The sequence below is a fragment of the Protopterus annectens genome, chromosome 10.part0 (assembly GCF_019279795.1).
Source record: "Protopterus annectens isolate FY-2018-M chromosome 10.part0, PAN1.0, whole genome shotgun sequence".
Taxonomy (NCBI): Eukaryota; Metazoa; Chordata; order Ceratodontiformes; family Protopteridae; genus Protopterus; species Protopterus annectens.
Window position 1 is genome coordinate 1,753,261,894 of NC_056744.1, and position 26,165 is coordinate 1,753,288,058.

Here is a 26,165-nt window from a genome sequence, read left to right on the forward strand (position 1 = left end):
CATCTGTCCGCTCATGATTGGCAGTGGAGTTTTACGGTGTCGAGTTGCCAGCCCGGCACCCAACCTTCCACAGAAGGCATACACACGCACACATGCACACACTCACACCTAGGGCCAATTAGAGTGTCCAATCCACCTACTGCATGTCTTTGAGATATGGGAGGAAACCAGAGCACCCAGAGGAAACCCACGCAACCACAGGGAGGACATGCAGACTCCGCACAGAAGGCACCCCAGCCGAGAATCAAACCGGGGAACCTGTTGCTGTGAGGCAGCAATGCTAACCGCTGCACCACTGTGGCCGCCCCGATTATATACAAAAGTACACATTCCAAAAGCATCAGTAGTATAGTTATGGCAATGTGAGAGAGGCAACTGCTCTGGGCACAAAGTGTTCAGGGGCACAATCAGCCAATCCAGATCTTTCTTTAATGTAGTACTGGCTTTTAAAAAACAGTATTGCATTTGCAGTCAACCTGAGTGCTGTAGCATTCGATGTGTGCTATAAACTGTAGTAACCTCATGCTGCATTCTATCTGTTTGCGACATTTCAAAAGAAAAAAATATATACATTTTTTTTAACTAATACCTGCGTGCTGTAGTGCTCCTTGCAGAAAGGGTATAGACTGTAGGAACTGTCTGCTACATTTGTAGCAAGCAGTTTACTACAGTTTAAAAAAAGGAGCATTTTTTTTTTAAACTAAAGTCTGAGCACTGTAGCACTCTGTTCAGACAGAGTATGAACTATATCAGCTGTTTGCTACATTTGTAGCAGACAGTTTGCTACAGTTTAAAAAGAAGATTTTTTTAAACTAAAGCATGAGTTCTGTAGCACTCCATGCAGATAGGATACGTTGGAGGAGGGTTGGGAGCAGTGACACAAAAACGGGATTTGAATGGCTGGAGCAGGAAGGGGACATGTCTTTTTTTGTTGTTGTTGAATAGAAGAGCTGTGGTGGTGTGTGGTGTAGATCTAATTGTTGTAAGCCGATTGCTTATTACAGTGAATGAAGTGTTTCTTCTTTTTTTTTGCTCTTCACTTGAAGAGCTAGGGGGGGGGGCATCATAGATCATTGTACTGACCCAGGGTGCTGGTTGAACCAGCTATGCTTCTGAAAAGCACTACTCAAATTCAATCCCACTGTCTTTATACTTCTGCTAAGAGGCAACATTGACCCCAGGACCACTTAAGAATAATGCATCAACTCAAACAAAAAAACAGTGTCATATTACCTGCTCTCTCTTTACCGTCCATACTGTCAAGAACAAAAATGACCAAATCATTGCTTTTACCATGCAACATAATTTTGACATTATAGCTGTTATAGAAATGTGACTGAAACCTGACAACCCTAGTCTTCACCACCTCAAACCAAACTATTCATACCTGCAAGATTACAGACCAGGCAAAAAAACTGGGGTAGGAGCATTAATTCTCTTCAAAGACAACCTGAACCCCACAATCATTGTACAAGCTAACAGCAAATCAGAATCAGATCCTAACTGGATCTTTTTAAAATTTCCAACAACAAACCAAAATCCCCTTGTTTTAGATAGTACATACCTACCTCCACCAGCCCCACTACCAAAATTCAAACCCTCACCCAGCAAATATATGTGAAAGCTCCCAAAAACTGTAACCTAATCATTCTTGGAGACTTCAACCTTAATTACTTGGGATCAAAAGACATTGACATGTCTGAACTCCTGACCAGCTTAAGTCTTTCCAAATCAACCCTGAATCCACTAGACCAAACCTTCAATGTAACAGGCACACCTTACTAGATCCTGTAATAACTAATAATCCTACAATGATATCTAACCTCACGATATATGCACCCTCCTTCAGTAACCACTGTACCATAACTTTCTCAATACATGATCTAACATTAAAAGATAAACCTAAATGTATTTTCGTCAAACATAAAACCATTCAGAATATCACTAATCTTAAAAAAAAACACCTTGCCATGCTTGCTTGGTCTCACTTACTTGTCAAACTAAACCCTGATGAAGCAGCTAACAGCCTTACCAATACCTTGTTGCACTTGCAAAACAAATTTTTACCCTTAGTACAAAGGCTACTTTGACTTCACCATCATGATTGGGTATCTAACGAACTCAAACACCCCCTCGAATTACATGATGTAGCATGGCATAACTGGAAATGGAGCATCTTCACAGATTCTCAAGCCAACTATACCTCAATATGCAACCTAGCCAAGCAAACTATCCCCAGACACAAAACCAACCACTACCAAAACAAACAGCTCTCACTTTGAGCCAAACCTTAAAGATTCTGGAGAGAAATCAACCTACTGACTGGTCAAAAAACACAACAAAACTCCATTCCCCTGAACCCCTCTAACACCAGCACATACAAACTGTCATATATTGACATCCTCAATGAGTTCAGCAACCTGCCACACATTAACAGCACAAACTTACACCCGCACAGCCCCCTCCCCCTTTTACATTCTACTATTCCACTTCAAAAAATTAAAACCAAAGACACTGTAATACAGTTGAACCAAATACAAATAGATATCCCCCAGGCTCAGAAAACCTAGCCCCTTGGTCCATTCAACCTTTAATGGGTGGGAGATGAAGTCCTTAAATGCCCATATACAACCTCTGTTTAACTAATAAGATTATGCCTCAGATATGGAAAACATTAATGGTCACTCCTGTTCCAAAACTACCCAAGGCAACTACTGCTTCACAATTCTGTCCTATGTCAATACTTCTCACCTTAGGTAAAATACTAGAAAAAATATCTACACACAAATTACTGCTTATTTACATCAATACCATCTTCTATTCAGGAAGCAACACAGATTCTGGTCTGGATGCAGCACCATAAGAACTCTCTGTTCCCTCACAGATAACATCCTATTCAGTATGGACAAAGGCAACCTGACAGGAACCGTCTTTACTGACCTCACAAAAGCCTTTGATCTAATTGACTATAACTTACTATTTGACAAATTTATGTAATGTTGCTTTAATTAGATGGTATAGAACAATATATGTGATGTACAATGTTTGTAAATGTGAATTTGTTAATAAAATGTGATTACTTTTATATAAATGTAAGTTTGCCTGTGTCACAAGTGATAGTTCAGTAAAGGTGTTTTAAAAAACGTGCAATTTCACAAATTAACTGATGATGCAAAACCTTGATTTGTACACATCCTCACCAATAAATCTTTCAAGGTGAAAGTAGTCACCACCATCTCTGAAACAGCTCTTTTTATGAAAGGAATCCACCAGGCTTCCAATTTAACCCCTCTGCTATTTTCCATACTCGTCAACAAACTCCCATCTGATCACCCTTGGATACCTCTAATTCTTTATGCAGATGATGTGGTCATCAACAGTTCAAACAGATCCTACTATGTTATACAGACTCAGCACAAAAATGACTTCCAAACCCTCAGCTAGTGGCTTAATAGGCCAGAAACTTATAATCAGTCCCTTACAAACAAAAGCAATGCTATTTGGAACCAACCAAATATAGCCAAACCACCCAGCTTCTTTAATATTAAAAATGTTAACAATACCACCATAGAAGCTACCACAGCTTTCAAATGCCTTGGCATTTGGCTAGACCAATATTAACTTTCAACTACACAGTCAAAACACATGCAGAAAGATCAACAAACTACTGTTCGGGGTGAACAAGCCTTCATCTCTTGTATCCAAGCCAGTGCTGCAATAGCAAAGGCATACTCTTATGTCAACTCGAATATGAACTACCCATTATAGCTGCAGCCTGAAAGAAAAATGCTGCCACCTTACAAATTATCCCCAATAAAATCTGCCAGTTCGTTAGTAACTCCCCCAATAATGAATACCACTGCCTAACTCGCTAAAGCTAAATAGCTTCCAGAACATTTGAGAGCCAACCTCTTATATGGATCACTAATTCACAAAGCCCTTTCTCCTAAGACATCATCCTGTCTCACTCAGAAACTTTTCACTGAAACCCCCACATATAATCTCAGGAGGTATCTCTCAATCTCACCCACCCTAACTCCAAAAAGTCAGCTTTATTTCACTGATTGTGCATTCTCTATCCTAGCACCTAAGCCATGAGACTTCATAAAAGATATAAATAAATAAATAAGGTAGGAGATTGGTTCTGAATTGAGAAAGGTGGTGACAGTTAATGTGACACTATGGCCCCATGGAAAATGGGGAAAAAGGGGGGGGGTCGATGATGACGATGTAAGCTTCTCTTAAACTATGAATATATTGTTACCAAACTTATTTATTAATTACTTAATATTTTTATCAAATTTTGTATAAGTCTTGACTGAAGAGGACCACCTTGGACCAGCTCACTTACATGTTTATAAAATTAATTAATGTTGACACAGCATTTATATTACTCCAGTATATACACTAATTCCCTGCTGGTTAGTATGATATCTTGGTAGATTCAAGGTGTTTTCTGGGATGTTGCAAATCAGTTTTGTGTTGCTGCATACATGTTTTCTGGACATTCCAGTGTAGCAAAAGTCTTTGTTTTAAATTCCAGTCTGGACCATAGGAGGGTTGCTCTGCTTAGTATCTGAAGTCTTGGTTATAAATTGTATTATTTCAAAGCTCTCTTAAAATTTGAGTACATCTATCAATGTTGTATCAAAGACCTTTGTTGCATTTGTAAAGACAGTACTCCCTTTACCAGCTATCTGATGCCCTGTGGATAAAATATCTGGTTTACGTTTATGGACAAATTTAGTTTGGTTGTGTCTTGGCTGGTGCCATAGAAATCGGACAAGTAGATGACAAACGGAAGGGAGCTCTGTACTGAGTTGTGGAAATGCCACTAATCACTATTTTTCTTTGAGATGGCATCTGCTACTTTTTAACTGTTAAACTCTATTAATCATACTTTGTTTCTTTACAAGGTTGGGTGAGTACATGCACTACAATCACTTTACCGGTACCAACCCTCAAAGGGTATTGCCTGCCTTCATTAGAAGAAAACTGGAAAATTTGTGATTTGTTTTTTGGGGGGGTGTTGCTTTACTTTAAGACTCACCTTGAAAGATGCTTTATAGTCCTATATGTAATAGAAGCTCATTCTAAAGCTAGGAAGTGTTTTAACATCTTTATTGAATATATTTTTTCTATGTAATTAGCTTCTGCCCTTTTCTAAAGATCTCACTTCTAGTTTTTATCTCTGTTAAAGTATTCACACTTTAGACTTTGATTTCCATTTTTCTAGTAATTTTATTTTGTTGGCCACCAAAATTAAACTTATGACTTTGTTCAGGCAAGTCAAATCCTGCATCCCAACTCAAAAAGATAATGTACTTGGGTAGACTCATTTTCTCACCAAATATTTCTGCAGAGTACTCTAGTGATTTTAAGTCTGCCAACTCATTACAATACCAGAACATGTTCCCAGTTAACTTTCTTCCCCATCACACCTCCAATATTTGCCATCTGCCTGAGGAAAGCTACTTTGGAATCAGCTTGGGGTACAAATACACCAATCTGTTGCATATTTGGGAGCCAGACTTATGTATTTCCATTGTTTCATAGATATTATACATTACAAGTAATGAAAATAACTGGGATTGTGCCATAGCTAATTTGAAGGGCTCCATGCACAGCATAAAGCATTTGAGGTGCATCTGCCCATTAGTACTACTGTGGACAGTCCTGGAGTCAATTTTCTGTTTCCCATTCATAGATCTAATATCTGCTTTACAAAAAGTTCATCTGTATCCATTATGTGGATGGTGATTCTGTTCCATGGCAGTGGTATCCTCTGCAAAATACACCTGTCCCTCCAAACTGTTATGTTGATGTTGTGGAAGAAGTTCAGATCCCTAGACTGAGTATTTCTGATAGCATTTGACTTCCTTGTTAATTGCTTATCCAGTCTCTTGCCAATCTTTTTCTAACCACCTCTGATTCCTGTAGCTATTGGGCAGTATTTTATATGCCCTACTAATTAACCCTCTTTTTTAACAGTAGCTTCTTAACTGCATTCAACTAAAAACTCTACAAGAGCTGGTCTTTCACTTAATATTCCCTTATCCCCTTTTCTTTGTCTATATACTAATTTTGATCCCTGATAGAGAAGACAGCTTCTAGCCTGCAATCCAAGTGTCTTCTTTGCCTCTTTCCATTGTTACCTCTCCCTCTCTAGTTATTTGCTCCCAATACCTTGATTCTGTTGCCAGTTTTCTCCAATAAATTCCAGCCCCCTAGTGCCTCTTCTCTGTACCCTAATTGCATTCATCCCTATTGTCAGAATCTCTTTTATTCCTTCTCATGTTGGCTTAGTTCTTACAATAGGATCTGTATCCAAAGTCTCTTCCCCCCATTTATTTCTTGAATTTCCTCCCTTGCTTTATCATTATCCCTTTCCATTTTGAATTATAGCTTTCTGTAACCCATAACTGTGTAGTTCTAAAATATCCCTTCAAATCAAGATGGGGAAGTCTTGTAGTAATTCTGCTCTTCTTGTGTGTCTTAATTCTTTATATCTTTGTGTATTTTGTGGGGGGTTAGGAAATCTGGAATGGTTGGACCTTTAATGGCAGGGAATACCACAGAGGATTAGGGGCATGGTATAAGAGTAGAACATCAAGCCTTTTGTTAGGTTAGAGGTTTTATTTTGATCGTTTTTAATTAGAAACATTTATTTTATTTTATTTATTTATTTGACATTTGTTGACCGGGATAGTCTGACTGAGCTATTGACCTTTTTCAGCAGAGGCCCAGGGAGAAAAGCTCTACAGTACAACTAAGTGAATTAGCACATATAAAATAATTAACGACCATTACAGTACAAGTAAGAAAAATCAACTAAAAGACATTTTTTATAATGTAGTGGAAGAAAAAGTAATAAATTTAGATTGTCATCAGTGGTCCTCCACAGTTTGTCTTTTTCATTACAGAAGATGTAGTTATTTATATTGACAGCCATATTGCAATAAGATATGAGTATCAGGTTTCCAGGTCTAAGAAGTGAAGGAGCATGGAGAGTAGATGGACTGTCATATCATATGAAGAGGTTCCTTCAACGAAGGTATGCCCATTCACGCATGTCTCCAAACAAAAGACGCTTTAGCTGAGAATCGAACAGGACAACGTCTTACTGTGAGGCGACAACGCTACTGCAGCACCACCACCGCAGTACTTCTATTGGAAGTCAATACTAGTGCAATTTCTATTTGTGCACCGACAATGATTTGCTTCTTCTGGGAAATTCTTCCCTTCTTCGAATTTGTGCAACACTGATTTGGTCGACAATTCATTTGGTCGACAGGCAGATTTGCCCCCCTCCCCAATGTTGTGCGACCCTGGAGTTGATATATATAGTTAGGGGGGGTGTGGGGGGCAAAGCCCCCCACATTGGGGGGTGTGGGGGGCGAACCCTCCCACATAACATGCCTGTCGACCAAATGAATTGTCGACCAAATGAGTGTCGATCATATGGCCTGTCGACCATCTCAGGTAGACCCATATATATATATATATATATATATATATATATATATATATGTGTGTGTGTATGTATGTATGTATTGTGAGTGTGTGTGTGTGTAGATATATATATATATATATATATATATATATATATATATATATATTATTGTGTGTGTGTGTGTGTGTTTGTGTATATATATATATATATATATATATATATATATATATATATATATATACATATATATATATATATATCTGTGTGTGTGTGTGTATGTATATGTAAACACAATATGTGTGTGTGTTTCTGGGATGTGGAGTGTTTCTTCCCACATCGGGGTAATACGCTTGTCCTCTTGCAAAAAAACACTTAAGGTTAAAATGTTCCCCTTTCTGTGTGTTTCACACATAAACTTTCAGTATTTTGGATCATTGGCTATGTGGAAGTCAGTTCTTTGAGCAAAGTTTCCACATATAATCAAATAAATAATATCAATTAGGGATATGTGCTCTTATACACAAAATATTTGTGAAATGTGAATTTCTGTAAGGATGTAATCAGATGGGGGTAATTATTTTCACTCTGAGTTGTGGCAACTTATGGATTGCAATAATTAATGAGAGTGTAAGAGACCAACCTCCCAACAAATGTTCATCACAAAGTTATTCTGTATGCTGTTCAAAGCTTTAAATTCAGAGTTCCAGTTTTACAAATATTTTGTGGATAAGTAATCCACTCAAACAATCCACATGCCACAATGCTGAAATCTTCATTGATAAGTATACAGAAGTACACATGTGCACAAGACAGTGTGATGCTCCCCATACAGTGACACAAGTTGCATGTGCATTACCCAAGGGGGGATTAGACTCTTAAAGAGAAACGCCCCTCATGACTGCCTACATGACAGCTGTACACCAGATCGCTCCTACCTCAGTGAGGGGAAAAATGAGCACTGCCTTCAGCTTGATGGTTGGCAGTCACGGGAGTAAAAAAATGAAACTAACTAGTTTTAATTATATAGTGTCATAGTTTCCCTGAGCCATAGGGAAGCTTTACCTGAAAATGATTTATTAAACCCCATGACACTGATGGAATCTAATTTAAACTGTAATACAGTTTGTAGATTCAAAGCCCTATACATGATGTGTCAAGTTTAATCGCATTATTTATGTTATCTAATACAGAGAACTTGAAAATACATTTATGGTTAGACCTGCTGTTACATCAACTTACCTCACTGCTTATTGCACTTCAGTTAACAACCTTATATATTCCAAAATCCTTGTACCAAATATACACTCAGTTTCCCAACATAGAATGCACTGCATGCATGTTCAGCAACATGTATGACATATTTCATGGCAGTTATAACACTTATTATAACATTTCTTTTCATAGTCTGGATGTTTTACAGAACAGGTGTTTTAATACCAGAGCAGGCAGTATGCTTAGAACTCATAAAATACACCTGCCTCTCAACAGGTCTTTTCTTACAAATGTTTTAAATGCTCTTTCATGAACACCATGCAAAGTTGCACTTTTTCTATAAATGACCATTAAATTCATTCATTAAAGCAATGAGTTTAATGCTTTTATTGCTCTTAAAAGAACCACCCTCTGTAACCACTCCCTTGCTCCAAACAACTTGATTATATATAAATTAATTAATGGCTTTAATGCTTCTTATTATATTCAACTAGGATTGCTTGTTTGTGTGTTTCAATAAAGGATATTCCATTTATTACTCAACTGTGGACTACCGACTATTTTATTATTTTGTAGTACATATTTTAAAGTTTGAATTTTATTAGTGAACTAGGTGCATAACATCTTTCAAGGAGTGAACTTGAAACCCTCCACACTGTGAAGTTTCTGCCTGTTTTGTTTTTGACCCCAGTATAGGTTGCATACTGGGTTTTCTGAGACTTCAGGGGATAACACTGATATTTTTTGGGGGAAAAAATGAAACCCTTATAATGGATACTGAACTGAAGGCGTCAATAGCAAACTACAGTTGAAAGTAACATTGTTAACAGATTCAAAAACGGTTGATTTTACCTGTAAGACTGCATAATGTGGATTTCCCTATTGCTTCAGTGATCTCTGCATTCTCTCTCATTGTTTTCCTTTTTGATTTTTTCCCAAAGTACATATCCTTGCATTGGTTTGTACCGACTTTTAACTGCTTACTGGTCAGCTTATTCAAGTCCCGCTGTTTATTGTTATTCCCAACTGTCACTGCTACCCTCATTTTGGTAAAATATGTAAACATATTTATTGCATTTTTCTAATCATGTGACATACTATACACAACAACATTGAACAGAATTGGTCCTACCACTAGTAGCCAAGCCTGTTCTATGTCTTCCACCACCACTATAATTGTTAGTCTTTAAAACTTCCCCTACAAATGTTTTCTCCTTTGAATTGTATCCTTATTCTGTAATGCCTTAGCTTTTTACTTATCTTTGTCTTATTTCTCTTCCTTTTCATGTTCCCATCCTTTTTTTTTTTGCTGGAGCTAAACTGAACAGGGAGGAATAATATGATATCCTAAACATGTTTTTATCACTGCTAACATCCAACAGAATATAAAATAACAGTGCCTGTATGCTGTCCCCTGCCCACACCAGTTTTTAGCTCTTTAACTCCACGACAGTATGGCTGAATATACTGAAATCCTATATGCCATTAGACCTGCAGTCGTGGTAGGCATACCTCTCAACTTGTCTGGACAAAGCTAAAAATAATTGGGGGAGAGAAATTTTAAACATTGCTCTTACAGGTTCATACGGGAATACTATTCCTACTGCCTCAGACCATTTCAATCCTAGACAATAACCTGAGGTAAGAATCAAACCCTGTACCTTGTGTTTATGAGGTAAAGACCTTAGAACGTTGCTAGAATAATAGCTTTCACATTATAATGCATTTTCTGACAGATATGGAGTCTGAAATTCAAATGTATGTCATTATTTAGTGACTTCAGTCTTCAATGATTTGCCAGAAAACCACACATTTTATGAGGAACAGACCAAAAATATAAGGTAAAAATCTAGACATTCTGAGAAAATCTGGACAGGTGTGAGGTATGATGGTAGGTATACAGTTTTTTTTCTCTCTGTCTCACTGCACTATGATCTGCGAGAATTACTATGGCTAGATATGAATCTCTTTCGTTCTTGTTGCAGCAGCAAGGAAACAGAAGCTACGGAGAATCACAGAGTGCAGGAGGTAAGTGCCAAGTGTTGTAAACACATTTAAAGCTCACCTTCAATTTAATTTGTTTGTGCACCATACAACCTTTTCTGTTAACCTGTTAACATTAAAACTCATAACAGTAAGTTTGAAGCAGGAGCACTCCCTTAAGTCACACAACAATATGTCTAGAAATACTAAACCATCTCTTGTGTTGTGTAATCTCTGTATAGGCTTAGTTTCCTGATTTAATAATATATGTGCTCCTTTCCACAAACAGCTGTAACTTAAAAATTAATAACATCATTAAATCTAGGCAGAGCAAGAGGTAATCCAGTGGGCAAAAGTCAGAGAACTTTGCATAAATCATAACACATAACTGGTATGCATACAGCTCACATATTCTAATTGCAAGACTTGCATCCCATGACTCTGATTATATGGTTCATAGATTTTTTAGGCAAGTACTATGCTAGCTGCCCTTGCAGCCGTTTTACGCCTAGTCAAAATTTCCTTTGGAGCTCAAATTAACCTATCCCATTTGGTGTTAGATTGGCCTTACCATCCCATGGTCAATAAATATATATTACCCTGGTGATAATAACTGGTATCATAGCACAGATAGTTTGAGGGGACCCATGCATGAGACAAAGCACTTAGGAGCTGCCTTTGTCCTTTAGGAGTACAAGGGGCAGTCCTGTATTAGATATTCTGTTTCCATGCATAAGTCCAAGTTGTGCTTGAATATGGACAGGAATGAGCTTTGCTTTATGTAGATGGGGAGTTTGTTCCAGAGCAGTGGTATGCTCTGCGAGATATACCTGTTGCTCCAAACTGTTCTGTTGATGTTGCAGAACAGGTATAGATCCCTAGACTGAGTCTTTCTGATGCCATTTGACTTGCTGATGTGTAGTAAATCTATCAGTATTGGGTTGGGGGATGCCTTGTATGCCAGACACAGGTCTCCTCTTAGCAGTCTGTAGGATACTGAGTATAGTGACAGGCCTCTGACTTGGTCCATGTGCGATATATTGTTTAGGCCTTGTATTCTTTTACTAAGGAATCCCTGTGGGTATTCCAGTTGTTGCATGTGTCAGGACAGCTTCATGCCAAAGGGGGCTTTATACTCTATGATTGGTCTAATGAGGGGTGAATAAAGGGGTACAATGACATCCCTAGATCTAGACACAATTCCTTTGTTTATAAGCTGTGCAATCTAAAAGGACTTTCTTATGATAATGGACACATGTTGGTCAACAGTTAGGTCACTATCCACATACGTTCCCAAATCCTGAACAACTGAGTCAACTCTCAGGGGTATATTGTCAATGTGTTCCTTGGGGTAGATGACTTTCCAGAAGATACAGTAATACATTTTTTGGCATTTAGTTTCAGTCCATGATTTCAATATTAGCTATTTATTTGGGAAAAAGCTTCCTCCAGAATGACTAAGTCATTTAGGGATTCAATGATGGCTCCTATCTTGCAGTCATCTGCAAATGTACTTAGCCAGAGTCTTCTGTTATTGGCTTTTACTTCAAAAAAGTAGATGCCAAACAGGAGAGATCCTAGTGACTGGTGTCTCTGTGGAGGTAACGTCTCCTGTTTTAATTTCCTGCATCCTATCTGCAAACCACTTGACAATTCAGCAGGTGACACAGGGGTTTACTCACAGTTTATTCAGCTTTACTACTATGCCTGAGTAGGGGATTGTGTCAAAAGCTATGGCCAGGTTGAAGTATGTGTTATGTACAATTTTAACTTCATCTATTGCTTTGATGACCCTTTCAAAAAAGTCCACCAGGTTGAATAAACATGACCTGCCCTTGATAAATCCTATGTGAGACAGGTCCAGTGTTTGGAGTTCCTTATGTCCTTACTGATTAATTCCATGATAAGTATTTCCATGGCTTTGTATATGAGGCTGATCAGACTTAAGGGCCTGTAATTGCCTGTGTGTGTGGAAGGTCCTCCCTTATGCAAGGTAATGACTGTAGCTGTTCTCCATTTGCTTTGTGCAAAACCTGTATGAAGGCTGAGGTTGAACAATATTGTTAGGGGAGTAGCTGAATCATGCTTTATATTATTTAAGATGCAACCATGAATATTATCAGGACCCACAGATGCAGTATTTTTGGCTTTTGATAATGCTTTTAGGGCTTGGTCTTGTGTGATAGCTGGAGGCAAGCCAGTTTCAGGTACATCTTCAGGGACAAACAGAGGAGGGATAGAGGGGTAAAGTTGGAGCTATATTTACTGGTCAGTAGGTTGCCTTTATCTTCAGCCCCAGTGTAGGTAACATTGTTCGTAATCAACTCAGCACATTCTGTATTATGCTTTTAAGATGAAGAACATAACTGAAAAAATGCATTGTGATTGTCTTTGGTTTAGGTAGCTGTTTCAGTCTCAAACTTAGCTTTGGTGGATTTTATTAAGCTCCTGGGAATTACTTTTTTTACTTTCTATCAAAATTATCTTCCTTTTATTTTAAAGCTTGTTGATATTATGGTTGCACAAAATGTTCTTCCTTTTATTCTTAAGCTTGATACTACAATCTGAAGTAGTTAACTTCATTTTATCTGCAACCTGTGGGTATTCGGATCCATATCGGATCCGAGCCGGCAACTTTTCAGCCATCTGCTCTGAGCACCAAGCTCCTCCGCCTTACCCATAACCCATCACCATCTCGTACCTTCCCTCAGATCTCGTTTGCCGCTTCATGCATCAGCATCGTGGTCTCCATAACTCTGAGCATTAGGGTTGTAGTAAGTGCCTTTTGGTTTATATTTTGTGTGTAGTGAGAGTTTTTCTCAGTTAGTTCCCTTTCCTCCCCAAAACGCTTGTTCGTCGGTAAAAATAAAAAAAGAAGTTTAGTTTTGTGAAGTAGTTGTAGTGTAGGCCTTTAGTTCCCCATAGTGTGTTGGAGTTTGGTAGGTGTGGCTGTGTGTGTGTAGAATGTCTGATCAGCCTAAACCTACATTCAAAAAATGCACAGAGTGTGGCCATAAGCTTTCACCGGTGGATGGTCACACTCTATATGTTGTTTGCCTGGGTGTTCCCCATTTATCCATCCAGTGCAGTGTGTGTGCTGGTTTTAACCCAAGGGCCTTGAAGGACAGGAAGGCCAAAATGGTGGCTAAAGGCCTTCTCCCTCCTTCCACGCTGGACTCCTCAACCTCGGTCTCGGCATCTGAAACTCCCATCAAACCCCCCTCTCAGGCTGGGACTCACCCTCCTGCTAGACCTGTTGAAGGGGATGCCAAAGGGAGAGACAAGAAAAAAGAAAAAAACAGAGAAAGGAAAGGGGATAGGCCCCGTAAACGGTCTCCAGATCAGGAGTACTTCCCTGGCCGGCCTTCCAAGGTATCGAGACCTGTGTCTCCTTGGCTCCACTTCCCTAGATTCTCCCCGGAGCCGACGGAACCTTCGGAGCCGAGGCCTTCATCCAGATCTTCACAGCGACCAGCCAGATCCGAGTCGGTCACTTCCTCACTCTCAACTCGGAGTCTCTCTGAAATGGATATGGACAGGATAATAAGGAGATTTATTTGGACCCAAATCCATATGGGAGCCTTGCCAGGCCCCTCTCCTTCTGGAGGGGGGACCTCCATGCCCTTCTTTCATCCGATTTCTCCTTCCGCAATCTGGCCTGTGGTTTTGAGGTTTATGGATCTGAGGATCTTCGGAGCTGGGGATTCAGCGCTAATGGTTCCTCCAACCTCGACTCTGGCGATCACCTTGAGTTCCTCGGATCCGACCAGTTCGGATCCGAGCAGCTCTCAGGGCCAAGACAGGACGGGAGACAGAGCCGAGGGGATGGAGGTGTCTTCGGCTCTGACTTTCTCGGATCTGAGCTGTTTCTTCGAACCTCCGGCTACTCTAGCCTCGGCCCCAATCCTCACGGCAGACCCGGGGAGAGTTTTCTCCTTGTTGGGTGCTAAGGAGGTGTGCTCTCCATCGGCGTTCAACATGGTGGAGAGGGTTCTCTCCCAAGGATTGAGACCCCAGCCTGTTTCCTTGGATTCTGCCCAGACTCCCATGGATTCGGTTACAACTCCCTTCAGCTTGCCCCAGGGACAGCCCGTGCTAGAGGATCCCCAGGTGGTTCCCCTGGAGGAACCCCCCCCCTCGTGGCTCATGAGCCTTCTTCAGAGAGTCCCACCGAAGAGGGTCCTCGTAAGCATATGTGTAAAAGGAGGCACCTGGACTCCCCCTCGAGTCCTTGACAGAAGACACTGATTTAGATGAAGATGAAGGTTCCCCAGGTCACCTCCCAAGGATGTCTCCTTTGGAGACATCATGGAGATCCTCTGCCAGAGGGGAGATTGATCAGCCCCAAAACCTTCTACGGATGAATTAGTGTTCCTGGAGGCTTTTGGCACGGGCCCATCTATGTTCTGGGTGTCTCCACCGGCGGATCCCTTGGTGGATATTATCACCAAGCGGGCATGGAAGGAGCCTGACACCATAGAGCCGATACCTAAATGCCCGGTCAAGATCTTTTCCCCACCCTCAGATAGACAGGCCTGGTATAAGGGATCCCCCATGGATGCTATGGTGGTTGCAGCAGCCACCAAGAGGGAACTGGCTGAGGAAAGTTCCTCGGTCCACCCTCTAGACAAGGAGTCCAGGATGGTAGATCGATTTGGGAAGCGAGTATATTCTTCAGCGACATTTTCCATCTGAGCGCTGAACTATTTGGCACACATTATACGACTGTAGTGAGACCTAGTCACGGAGTTAGCTGAGTCGCCCCCAGAGTCTTTGTCGCAGGAGGACAAGCATCTGTTCTCTGCGAAAATGTCGACTCTGAAGTCAGTATCAAACATGTCTATGCACCTCCTTTCCCATGCTATGGACGGAGCAGCTGTGGTGGCTGGGACTGGTGTGGCTATGAGGTGACACACTTGGCTCAGACTGTGTCAATTTGTGGACCCCTTCAAGACATCTTTCACGAATGCTTCCTTCGATGGTTCTTCTCTTTTTGGGAAGACTGTACGTGACACCCTTGTCCAGAGTGAAAAAGATGGAAAGACCTTGTCTGGCATCAGAATCCGCTTCTCCGGTCCTCAAAGAAACTTTTCCAGGAATCAGAGAGGGCAAAAGAAGATGTGGTTCCAGAAATCACAGTGTTCCCGGGACTCTCAGGACAACTCGTCCCCTAGAGGCAGAGGGGGACATGACAGATGCCTTCCCAGAGGCAGAGGGGGTCTGAGGAACTTTGGGTCTAGGGAGCCCTTCTCGGACAGACCCACGCAGCAGCCCTGAGGGGTTGCCTGACTGTCCTACTCTGGAGGCAGTCGGGGGAAGATTTTCATTGCACCCAACGGCTTGGGAGTCCGTAACTGCAAATCGTTGGGTGCTTCAAATGATATCCAGAGGCTACACCATCCCATTTGTTGCCCCAACGATCCAACCAAAGCACCTCCCAGATGTCCCACCCTCTCAAAGGGAGACAGCAGCGCTAGAGATTTCCAATCTGCTTCACAAACAAGCCATCGAACCTGTCCCCCCGGATCAGTCCGGGTCAGGCGTTTACTCCAGGTTCTTTTTAGTGCCAAAAAAGATGGGGGACCTCAGGCCCATTTTGGACCTGTCAACCTTAAACCTGGCTGTCGCCAAACAGAAATTCTGGATGGTCACCCTGTAGTCCATTCTACCTTATCTTTGAGAATGCGACTGGATGTGCTCGATAGACCTCCAGGGTGCTTACTACCATATCAAGATTCACAGAAGCTCCAGGAGATTCCTTCGCTTCTGGTTGGGAGCCAATCATTTCCAGTTCAGAGCCCTACCCTTTGGTCTCACCACAGCCCCCAGGGTGTTTACCAAGGTAATGGCAGTTGTAGCAGCTCACCTGAGGCGTCAGGGGATTCAGGTATTCCCTTACCTAGACGACTGGCTCATCGCTGCTTCCACCAAGCGTCTTCTTTGCCAAGCCAGAGACTCCTTCTTTCATCTTGCAGACCTGCTAGGGATTGCTATCAATGTTTCCAAGTCCCTCTTGGACCCAGTCCAAATCTTGGACTTTATCGGGGCACGATTGGACACCCTTCGACTGAAAGTTTTTCTAACTCCAGACAGGATCCAGAGTCTATGGGCTCATATATCAATAGTTCTTGGCCCCAGGTTACCGAAGGTGGGCAATGTTCTCAGGGCCCAGGACTCTATGGCTGCAGGAATCTCTGTCCTCCCCTGTGCGCGTCTTCACATAAGTGTTCTTCAATGGACTCTAGCCGTACACTGGTCTTGGCTAGATCTCCCCATGGAATATCCAATTCGAATCAGCAAAGTCTGCAGGGCATCACTCCTCTGGTGGCTCCAATCCCTGGTAATCGCAGCGGTACGCCCATTTGTTTCACCTACAGCCTAAGCCACAGTGACCACGGATGCCTTCCAGCTTGGATGGGGGGAGGCATTATCTGGGGAGGACGGTCCAAGGTACGTGGTCCCAGAACGAGTCCAGGTTGCACATCAATGTTCTGGAGATGAGAGCAGTGCTTTTAGTGTTGCAAGACTTCCACACTGTTCTTCCTCCGGGGACTATTACAATTCAGTCAGACAACATGTTGGTTGTCTGGTACATCAACAAACAGGGAGGAACCAGATCTTACCCTCTGTGTTGCGAGGCCATGAGAGTGTGGGAGTGGACGATCACCACCAGTCGGTTTCTGATTGCAGCGCTCAAACATTTTAGCGGACAGATTGAGTCGAGCTAGTCTAATGTCATACGAGTGGTCTCTGAAACGGTCAATAGCAGAGGAGATCTTCCTTGCATGGGGACAGCCTTGCTGCAATCTCTTCGCATCTCCTTCCAACGCGAAGGGCAACAAGTTCTTCGCTCTGATTCCCTCACCAGGGGATTCCCCCAGAGATGCTCTAGTCCATGCATGGCCTCCCGGGTTACTGTACGCTTATCCCCCATTACCACTCATTCCGAAGTTTCTTCAGAAAGCTTGCCGACTGGGGTGCAAAGTGATCCTCATTGCCCCATTCTGGCCTCGTCAAGTGTGGTTCCCCTTCCTCTGGTCTCATGTTCTAGCTCCTCCTTGGGTTCTAGATCCCTGCCCAGATCTCATTTCTCATCCCTCGCGCACTTGCCCGCCCAACCTGGACAGCCTCAAACTCACAGCTTGATTGCTTCAGTTCCCTTGATTGCCAGGACTCCCGGTCTTTCGTCTTCAGTAAAATCTATTCTGGAGGCATCTCATAAGGCTTCCACTAGGAAGATTTACCACTGTAAATGGAAATGATTCTCTATTTGGGCTTCTCAGAGAAACCTGGATCCTTTTACAGCCCCTGTCTCTGCAGTTTTGGATTTCTTAGACAGCATTTTTCAGCAAGGGGCTAGTTCCTCCACTGTGAAAGTGCAACTGGTGGCTATTTCAAATTTCCACATCGGTGGAAACATGAATGCCCTGGCCTCTTCTAGACTATGTAAGGCCTTTCTTAAAGGCACCTTTCTTTTGCATCCTCCAATTAAGGACTCTGTTCCTCCTTGGGACCTTACTTTTGTTCTCCAGGCTTTAGTTGCTCCCCCCTTTGAACATGCAGCATCAGTAAATTTGAAGTTCTTATCATGGAAGACAGCCTTCCTAGTGGCCATTACTTCGGCTAGGAGGGTTTCTGAGATTCAGTCTTTATCTGCCATGCCTCCTTACTTGATCTTCCATAAGGACAGGGTTTCTCTCCGTACAAACCCTTCTTTCTTACCAAAATTGGCTTCCGAATCAAACATTAATCAAACAATTAACCTACCTGTTTTCTTTCCAAATTTTCAGAACAAGGGTGAATATAAACTGTATTTGCTAGATTTTCTTAGACAACTTTGTTTTTATTTACACAGAACAAAGCCCTTCCGTAAGTCTGACCAGTTATTTGTGTCTTTTTCTAAACCCTTTTTGGGTAAAGCCATCGTCAAGGTTTCCTTAGCTAGATGGATTACACTATGTATTTTGTATTGGAATTGCTCTGAGCTCCAAGCTCCTCCCCCTTACCCATAACCCATCACCATCTCATACCTTCCCTCAGATCAAGTTTGCCACAACTCAAACCAATCAGCAACTCAATTTAGCATAAACCATGAGAACGTTCAGGGGAAGGAGGGTGGGAAGGTTGCAGAAAAATGAAGTGTAACTACTCAGATGGAGCGTTATGGTGAGTACATAACTTCTATATATATATATATATATATATATATATATATATATATATACAGTAACAGAAACCTGGTTTAAGGCTCCAGAGAGCACCCCAGCACTATCAGGCTACAACTCATACCATACATTTTAGCCACAGAACCCAAACGGAAATAGAAAAGGCTGGGGTGTATCCATATTCATCAAGGATACCCACGCCTCTAGGTTAGTGGCACAGCACGATGCTTCAGAAATCATCCATGTGCAACTAACAATGGGCAAAGCTGCAATTCAAATTGTAGCTTGCTACAGATCACCCACCATGTCCCAGGACCCCCATTTTGCATTTCTGGAAACACTGGGAAACATAAAGGTCCTACCAAACACCCTAATATTGGGTGATTTCAATTACCCAAACATTAACTGGGAGAACTACTCAAGTACTAACTCCCTTGCCCAACATTTCCTAGACTTTATAAATTCAAACGTCCTGGTTCAACTGGTCAACACTCCCACCAGAGGTGACAACATATTGGACCTGGTCATCACCAACATGGGCGACTGGTGTTCCACACCGGAGGTCAACCCCTCGCTGGTTAGATGTGACCATAAACAAATCACTTTGGATATCCACATTCTGCCCCCACCCCCGGACAAGTAAAGCACCGTGAAAAACTTTTCAAAGGCAAACTTTACGTTACTCAAGACCAAGGTGGAAAGTTTCAAAGCTCCAATGCTGAAGGATAACGCTGTCCAAGCGGCAAAATCTTTTACTAATGCATTCTACAGGCACCTACAAGAATGCATGGATCGTGCCATCCCCAGCAAAACCAAGACTCACTCCTCCAAGAAAAGGAAACCAGTCTGGTGGACTCCTGCCATAAACAAGCTATACAACAAAAGGAGGAAACTAATACAGAAAAGAGTAAGATCCCAAGAAGGGAAGACATCCCTGATCAGTATCAGCAAGAAACTATGATCCCTCATAAAATCATCCAAGGCGAGCTTTGAAAGAAAAATTGCCAAGGACTCCAAAGATAAACACAAGGCATTCTTTAGCTATGTCAAGAATTTAAGTGGCAATGCTCATATCTGCTCAGAGTTGGTGCAGAATGGCACAAAATACACTGAACCGACCGATATTGCCAACATCCTGGCTGACAGGTTCAGCGCAAACTTCACCCCCAAAAGGGCCCATAACCATACCAGAAGAATGTAGAGTCCCTGAAATCACAGACATTCAGGTTAAAACAGCCCTCTTCAAAGCCAAAAACACAGCATCAATGGGATCGGACGGTGTCCCAGGCTGCATCCTACACGAGCTCAAAGACGAACTAACCCCTCACCTGAACACACTGTTCAAACTCAGCCTCTCCACAGGTTACGTACCCATAGAGTGGTGCACAGAAATGGTTATTCCGCTCCACAAAGGTGGAGCCACAACAGCCTGACTAGCTTGGTCTGCAAGGCTATGGAGCGCATCATCATGGAACTCATTAACAGAGACATTGGGAACCTCCAAACACTGGACTCTACCCAGTTCGGCTTTGTTAAGGGCAGATCATGCCCCCTAAACCTGGTGGACTTCTTTGAGACAGTTACCAAGGCTATAAACGAGTGAAAGGTAGTACACACAGTCTACCTAGACCTCGCTAAAGCCTTCAACACCATTCCCCATTCAGGTATTATAGACAAGCTCACCAGCCTGAACATAAACCCCTACGTCACAAGATGGGTTACCAACTGGCTCACGGACAGAACCCACATGATGAGAGTTGTGGGAGCTAGGTCCAGCTCTAAACTGGTTACTAGTGGTGTTCCCCAGGGCTCAGTCCTAGGACCCCTCCTGTTCGGCATATACTTCTCAAAGGTACAGGCAAGCACAGGAGGACTGTGGCTGACCAAGTTCGCAGATGACTGCAAACTAGGGGCTATAATTGACTCTCTGGCTGACACAGACATCCTCCAAAAGGGTCTCACTGAGACAGATACCTGGTGTCAAAATCATGGCCTCAAGCTAAATGCCAAAAAATGCATAGTCATCCCCTTTGGAAAAGACAAAGTACCCACAAACTACCACATTGGTGGTAGTTCCCTAAATACAGAAGACGTAATAAGGGATCTGGGGACCCAAGCAGATAGTAATCTCACCTTTGATAATCACATTGCCAAAGTGGTTAGAAAATCCTTCTACGTGGCCCACCTAATCACAAAAGGGTTCGCATCCAGATCAAAAGAGGTCATTGTGCCCCTCTACTCATGACTCATCAGACCCATCATAGAGTACAGCGCCCCATTTGGGATGTACCTTACAAGACACCTGTAACAGCTGGAAAGACCACAGAAGTACCTCACCAAGAGGATCACTGGCCTCAAACAGGTGCCCTATGCAGCTCGACTGAAGAAACTCTAGCTGTACTCGGTTGCATACTGCCTACTCAGAGGTGATCTCTGCCTGACATACAAGGCCATGTCCAACCCAGAATTGATGGACATGCTCCACCTAAAGAAAACCTTATCCCCTCAAGCCACATGGTCTAGGGATCTAAACCTCACCACAACAATAAATAGGACGTGCTGGAGGAATAGATTCCTGTCCCAGAGACTTTCCATGCTTTGGAACAAGATTCCAATCTACATTAGGCAGTGCTCCTCGCTAACACTCTTCAAAAGAAACCTTGACGAGTGGATGGGAAACAGAAAGTTTACCCCGGGGTCACTTCAGTGGCTTTGCTGGACAGGGGCACAGGGCACTAATCTAAGGGGGCGGCGAAAGCCAACACATTCTGGCATTAATTTATTTTATGTTTTTAAGTGGTTAGGCCCCAATGAACCACAGACCTAATTCTGAGGGCCATTTTCAGTGAGTAAATGTTTAGACTTTGTCTTCTGAGATCATTAACTTACATTTCTGAATTTTTTCTTCACTTCCTTACTTGGGTCTGGTCATCTCTTCTGCTGCTGTCCACCACAATGTCGTGCACTGACTAACAGGAAACACCCAGCCTCTGCATTTTGGTGCCTTTCATAATCCCACAGCTTTGATATTTTTTTAAACATCTTTATTAAATTATCACTTAAGACAAAGGCACACATACATTAATACAAAATAAAAGAAACCATAATACCGATTTTCATGCATTATACATTTACTCATTTCCTGCCTTCTCTCAAACTTCACTCCTTCCTTGAACATTTTATGCATGTATTGTTCCCAAAAATTTGAATTGTTTCTATGTAATTTGCTTCTTTCCTTTTCTAACGATCCCTGTTCCAGTTCTTTTATATCTATAACAATATTCAATACTTCATTTGCAATTGATTTAGATTTTGATTTCCATTTTCTAGTATTTTTGGCAGCCAATAACATTAAACATAATAAGGCTTTATTATGTCTAGGCAGTTCAGATCCTGTGCCCCAGCTCAAAAGAATAAAAAAATTGCTGTTATCAGTGTGGAGCTAGGCAGTCTACAGTGGCAATCATTCTGTAGAAAGTGATGGCTCTAAATTTCTCTAAGCAATTTATTCTAATGTTTGAGAATGGTAGCTCTAAAGAGTTTATTGATTTTATCAAAAAAGCAGCTGCTAGATGCCTTGACATACAGGAGAAGATATCTTAAAAATCAAATTCTCCTTACATGTATATACATGATAGAAGGATCAGGCATGTCTAAGGTTATAGGTTCATAGGTACGTACTAGGTTATTGGCCCTAGGGCCTATATAAGCCTAGCCAAAAATGTACCCTGGCTTTCGCCACCCAAGAAAATTATTTTCCTGTGCCCCTGTCGAGCAGAGCCACAGAAGTAATCCCTGGGATGAATTTCCTATTTCCCATCCAATCATCAAGATTTTTCTTGAAGAGTGCTAATGAGGAGCTCTGTTTGACATAGATAGGTAGTCTGTTCCAGAGTATGGGAAGTCTCTGGGACAGGAATCTATCCCTCAAAATAAACAGCTTCTGCAAGGCTCGAACCCAGGAACCCTGTACACTACAGTCATAGTAGTTTACCACCAAGCCATCATAACACTTGTAACTTCATTAATTAGACTTACCTCCTGTGTCATCCTTACTCTAACTATTCCTTGGACTGAAATCACAAGCTAAGTGATTTATTTCTAAATTTGTTTTTGTTTTGAAATTTTTTCTCCTATGTAAATATTTTTGTTTCTATATGCAGTGTTACTCAGTTGTAGTATATATAAATCCAAATATAGTGGATTTGTGAAGCTAAAAGCCATTCTGATTAAAGCAGTGATTGCAAACTATTCCTCATACTGTCCAGATTTGTACAGGTAAAATAAGGCTTATTACTATAGAAGTAATCACCAATGATTCATTCTACATAACTAGTGGTACAGAGCAGATCTAAGCTAAATTTTCAGTGATCAAATCAATCTCCAGGATTGGTAATGCTGTGCAGCAGGTAAAGTGTTTTACTCAGTACTGATATCAGGCTTTAACTGTGCTACCAAGAATTAGTAACAGAACCAACTTCAGTATGTGATTCACCACATCGATGGGTACCATCCATATATTCGGTGGATAATTATTAATCTTTCTGTGGTAACAAACGTCGTTCAGGCATTCAGTGGCCAGACTGCAGTGCAGCCATGATAACAGAGGTACACTGTACAGACAAATGTTTAATCACTTTAAATGTGTGGTACACAGGACCTTGTAGCACAGCTAGCTGTACAGAAGCTCTGCCTCTCTCAGGTTGTATACTTACTCACTGTGTATGTAGCCAAGCAGTGCTGCCTGTTTCCCCACCCTAAAGCACAGTTAGCTGCATAGAAACACTGCCTCTCTCTCAGGTTATATTCAGTGTCTCTGTAGCCATGCAGTGCTGCCTATTCCCCATCTTGTAGCACAGCTAGCTGCATAGATGCACTGCCTCTCTCTCAGGTTGTACTCACTGCCTCTGTAGCCATGCAGTGCTGCCTATTCCCCACCTTGCGGCACAGCTAGCTGCATAGAAGCACTGCCTCTCTCTCAGGTTGTACTCACTGCCTCTGTAGCCATGCAGTGCTGCCTGTTTTCCCACGCTTTAGCACAGCTAGCTGTCCAGAGGTGCTGCCTATCTCATGTTGTATATGTCCTCACTGCATAAGTAGACATGCAGTGCTGCCTGTTTTCCCACGCTTTAGCACAGCTAGCTGTACAGAAGTGCTGCCTATCTCATGTTGTATATGTCCTCACTAAGTAGACATGCAGTGCTGCCTGTTTTCCATGCTTTTGCACATCTAGCTGCATAGAAGTGCTGCCTATCTCATGTTGTATATGTCCTCACTACATAAGTAGACATGCAGTGCTGCCTGTTTTCCATGCTTTAGCACATCTAGCTGCATAGAAGTGCTGCCTATCTCATGTTGTGTATGTACTCACTACATAAGTAGACATACAGTGCTGCCTGTTTCCCCACCCTGTAGTACAGCCAGCTTCACTGAAGGACTGCCTCTGTATTAATATTAACAATATTTTAATTTATTCTGTTAATGACTTGTCACAATCAAGGGAAATGGAGGAAAGTGTAAAGGAGTCTGGGGACCATTTCTGGACCAGAGCATCCCTAACATCTTGATGTTGGAAGGATTAGAAACTAGACACTGTTCTACTTGGTAGCCGCTGGCAAAGTAAAAAGGATGCAGCAGAGCTTGCCTCAACACCAGAAGAGCTTCTGTACCACTGTGAGATTTGGATACAACTCATGTTGCATGCTGTCCACAAGCAAAGTAGCTTCCTCTGGAATATGAATAGCTGTTGAAAAGCAACAGGATAACACAACTCATTCCCAAACTCTCATATACTCTGGGCATGCCAGTGAGTCCCAAAATGATTGGAGGACTGCCCTAATTTCTGGCATACTGATGTGAAGACTGACACCTTGGACAGTTTAGCCTTTGTAATGCTCCTGACTCTAGGGCAAATGCAGCCATAGTGTCTGCCACTGATGCAGTGAATGGACTGCTCTCCACAAGGCTGCGCAGACCATCCATCCCTGCAGATGCTTTTTGCAAGTTTTTGATATCTTGACTTGCTGAAACATTGTATCTAGTAACAGTAGCCAATGAACTTGTAGCATCCACCTAAGCACTCTCACATGGTACTTCAAAAATGGTACCATGAAGGGGGTTGCCATCATGAGGCTGGAGTTCTGAGACAAAGATGAGCAGAAGATGAGTGAGTGCTTATCAGAAGGTAAACGTTGAGCTGGGAAAGATGAACTTTGCCCAGAAGAAGACAAGCTGTACATCTTAGGGTGTCTAGCCTGCAGCTGATGAATGAGAATAATTGGGATGATTCCAACAAGGTCTTTTCCAAGTTCACAGTTATACCAAGAGGCTTAAGAATTGTGTGTAGATATGTCTGAGATGAGATCTGGTCTGGAAAAGAAGTAGCAGCCAAGACACAGTTGTCCATATAATGGAAATATTTTGGCTCCCTTCTACCTTTCGATGGCTACCACAGTGGGCATGTGCACACCCAGGAGGTTGAGATTAGGTGAGATGGAATAGTCCTGAATTCATAGTGAGTGGTTTTGATCCAGAAGCAATACACCTGTTGGATTATTTGGTTATTATTGATATGGAAGTAAGTATTCCATGTGTCCAAAGAGCACAGCCAAACTCCTCTGAATTAACTCCAAATATGCACCAGTACAATTTAACGCACACGCCCGAGGCTCTTGGAAAACAGTAACTGATACCACTGAAGTTTAAAAATAAAAAAATAAAACTGTGGTTTAATGAAACATTGTATAGCTTTATTCCATTCATTCTATTTATTCCTGAGTGCTTTTATCCAGATTCGTCTTTACAATATCCGGGACTTTGTCAGAGTGAATTACCATACAGAGCACATCCAATTTTAAGGTATTGAATCCTGACTCTAATTATGATGTCACCCTTAATAATCTTAGCTTTACAAACACATACAAATTGTTTTGTATACAAATGAATGTAAAAGTGAATATAAAAATATAAATGATAAAAATAACAATGCATTGTTATGTAAAGAAACCCTTCTAAGTTCCTATAAATAACTGTATTCCAAAACAATAATTTTAATACATACAATTGAATTAAAAATATATAATTAGTTGTTTCTGCTACCAAAAGCTCCTAAAAACTACCAATTGTTTAGTTATAAAATACAGGATAGTGAGATAATTTCACTCAAGCCATTAGGGCCTGTGGCATTGGTGTTTATTTGCCAGTGTAATTCCTTGTTGTCTAAGTTCAACTTCCATGGCCCTCCTCTCTCTCTCTGTTCTACTACCTCCAATCTATAAAACCTGAACTGGTATCATGGATGTTGATAAATATGCTTCCATAAAGCATTCAAATGATTTCCTGTTCTAATAGCA

The 26,165-nt window shown here is 41.7% G+C and overlaps 1 protein-coding gene across 3 annotated transcripts in view; it reads left to right on the top strand.

Annotated features, from left to right (window-relative positions):
* Window positions 1-26,165, top strand: part of LOC122813975 — a 602,906-nt gene that overhangs the window by 332,206 nt on the left and 244,535 nt on the right. For 2 of the 3 annotated variants that reach the window (XM_044086536.1, XM_044086534.1), the window contains exon 5: window positions 10,651-10,693. In XM_044086536.1, coding sequence (XP_043942471.1) covers window positions 10,651-10,693 — 43 coding nt within the window. The remainder of the gene's footprint in view (window positions 1-10,650; window positions 10,694-26,165) is intronic. The other variant, XM_044086535.1, reaches the window with a different exon arrangement.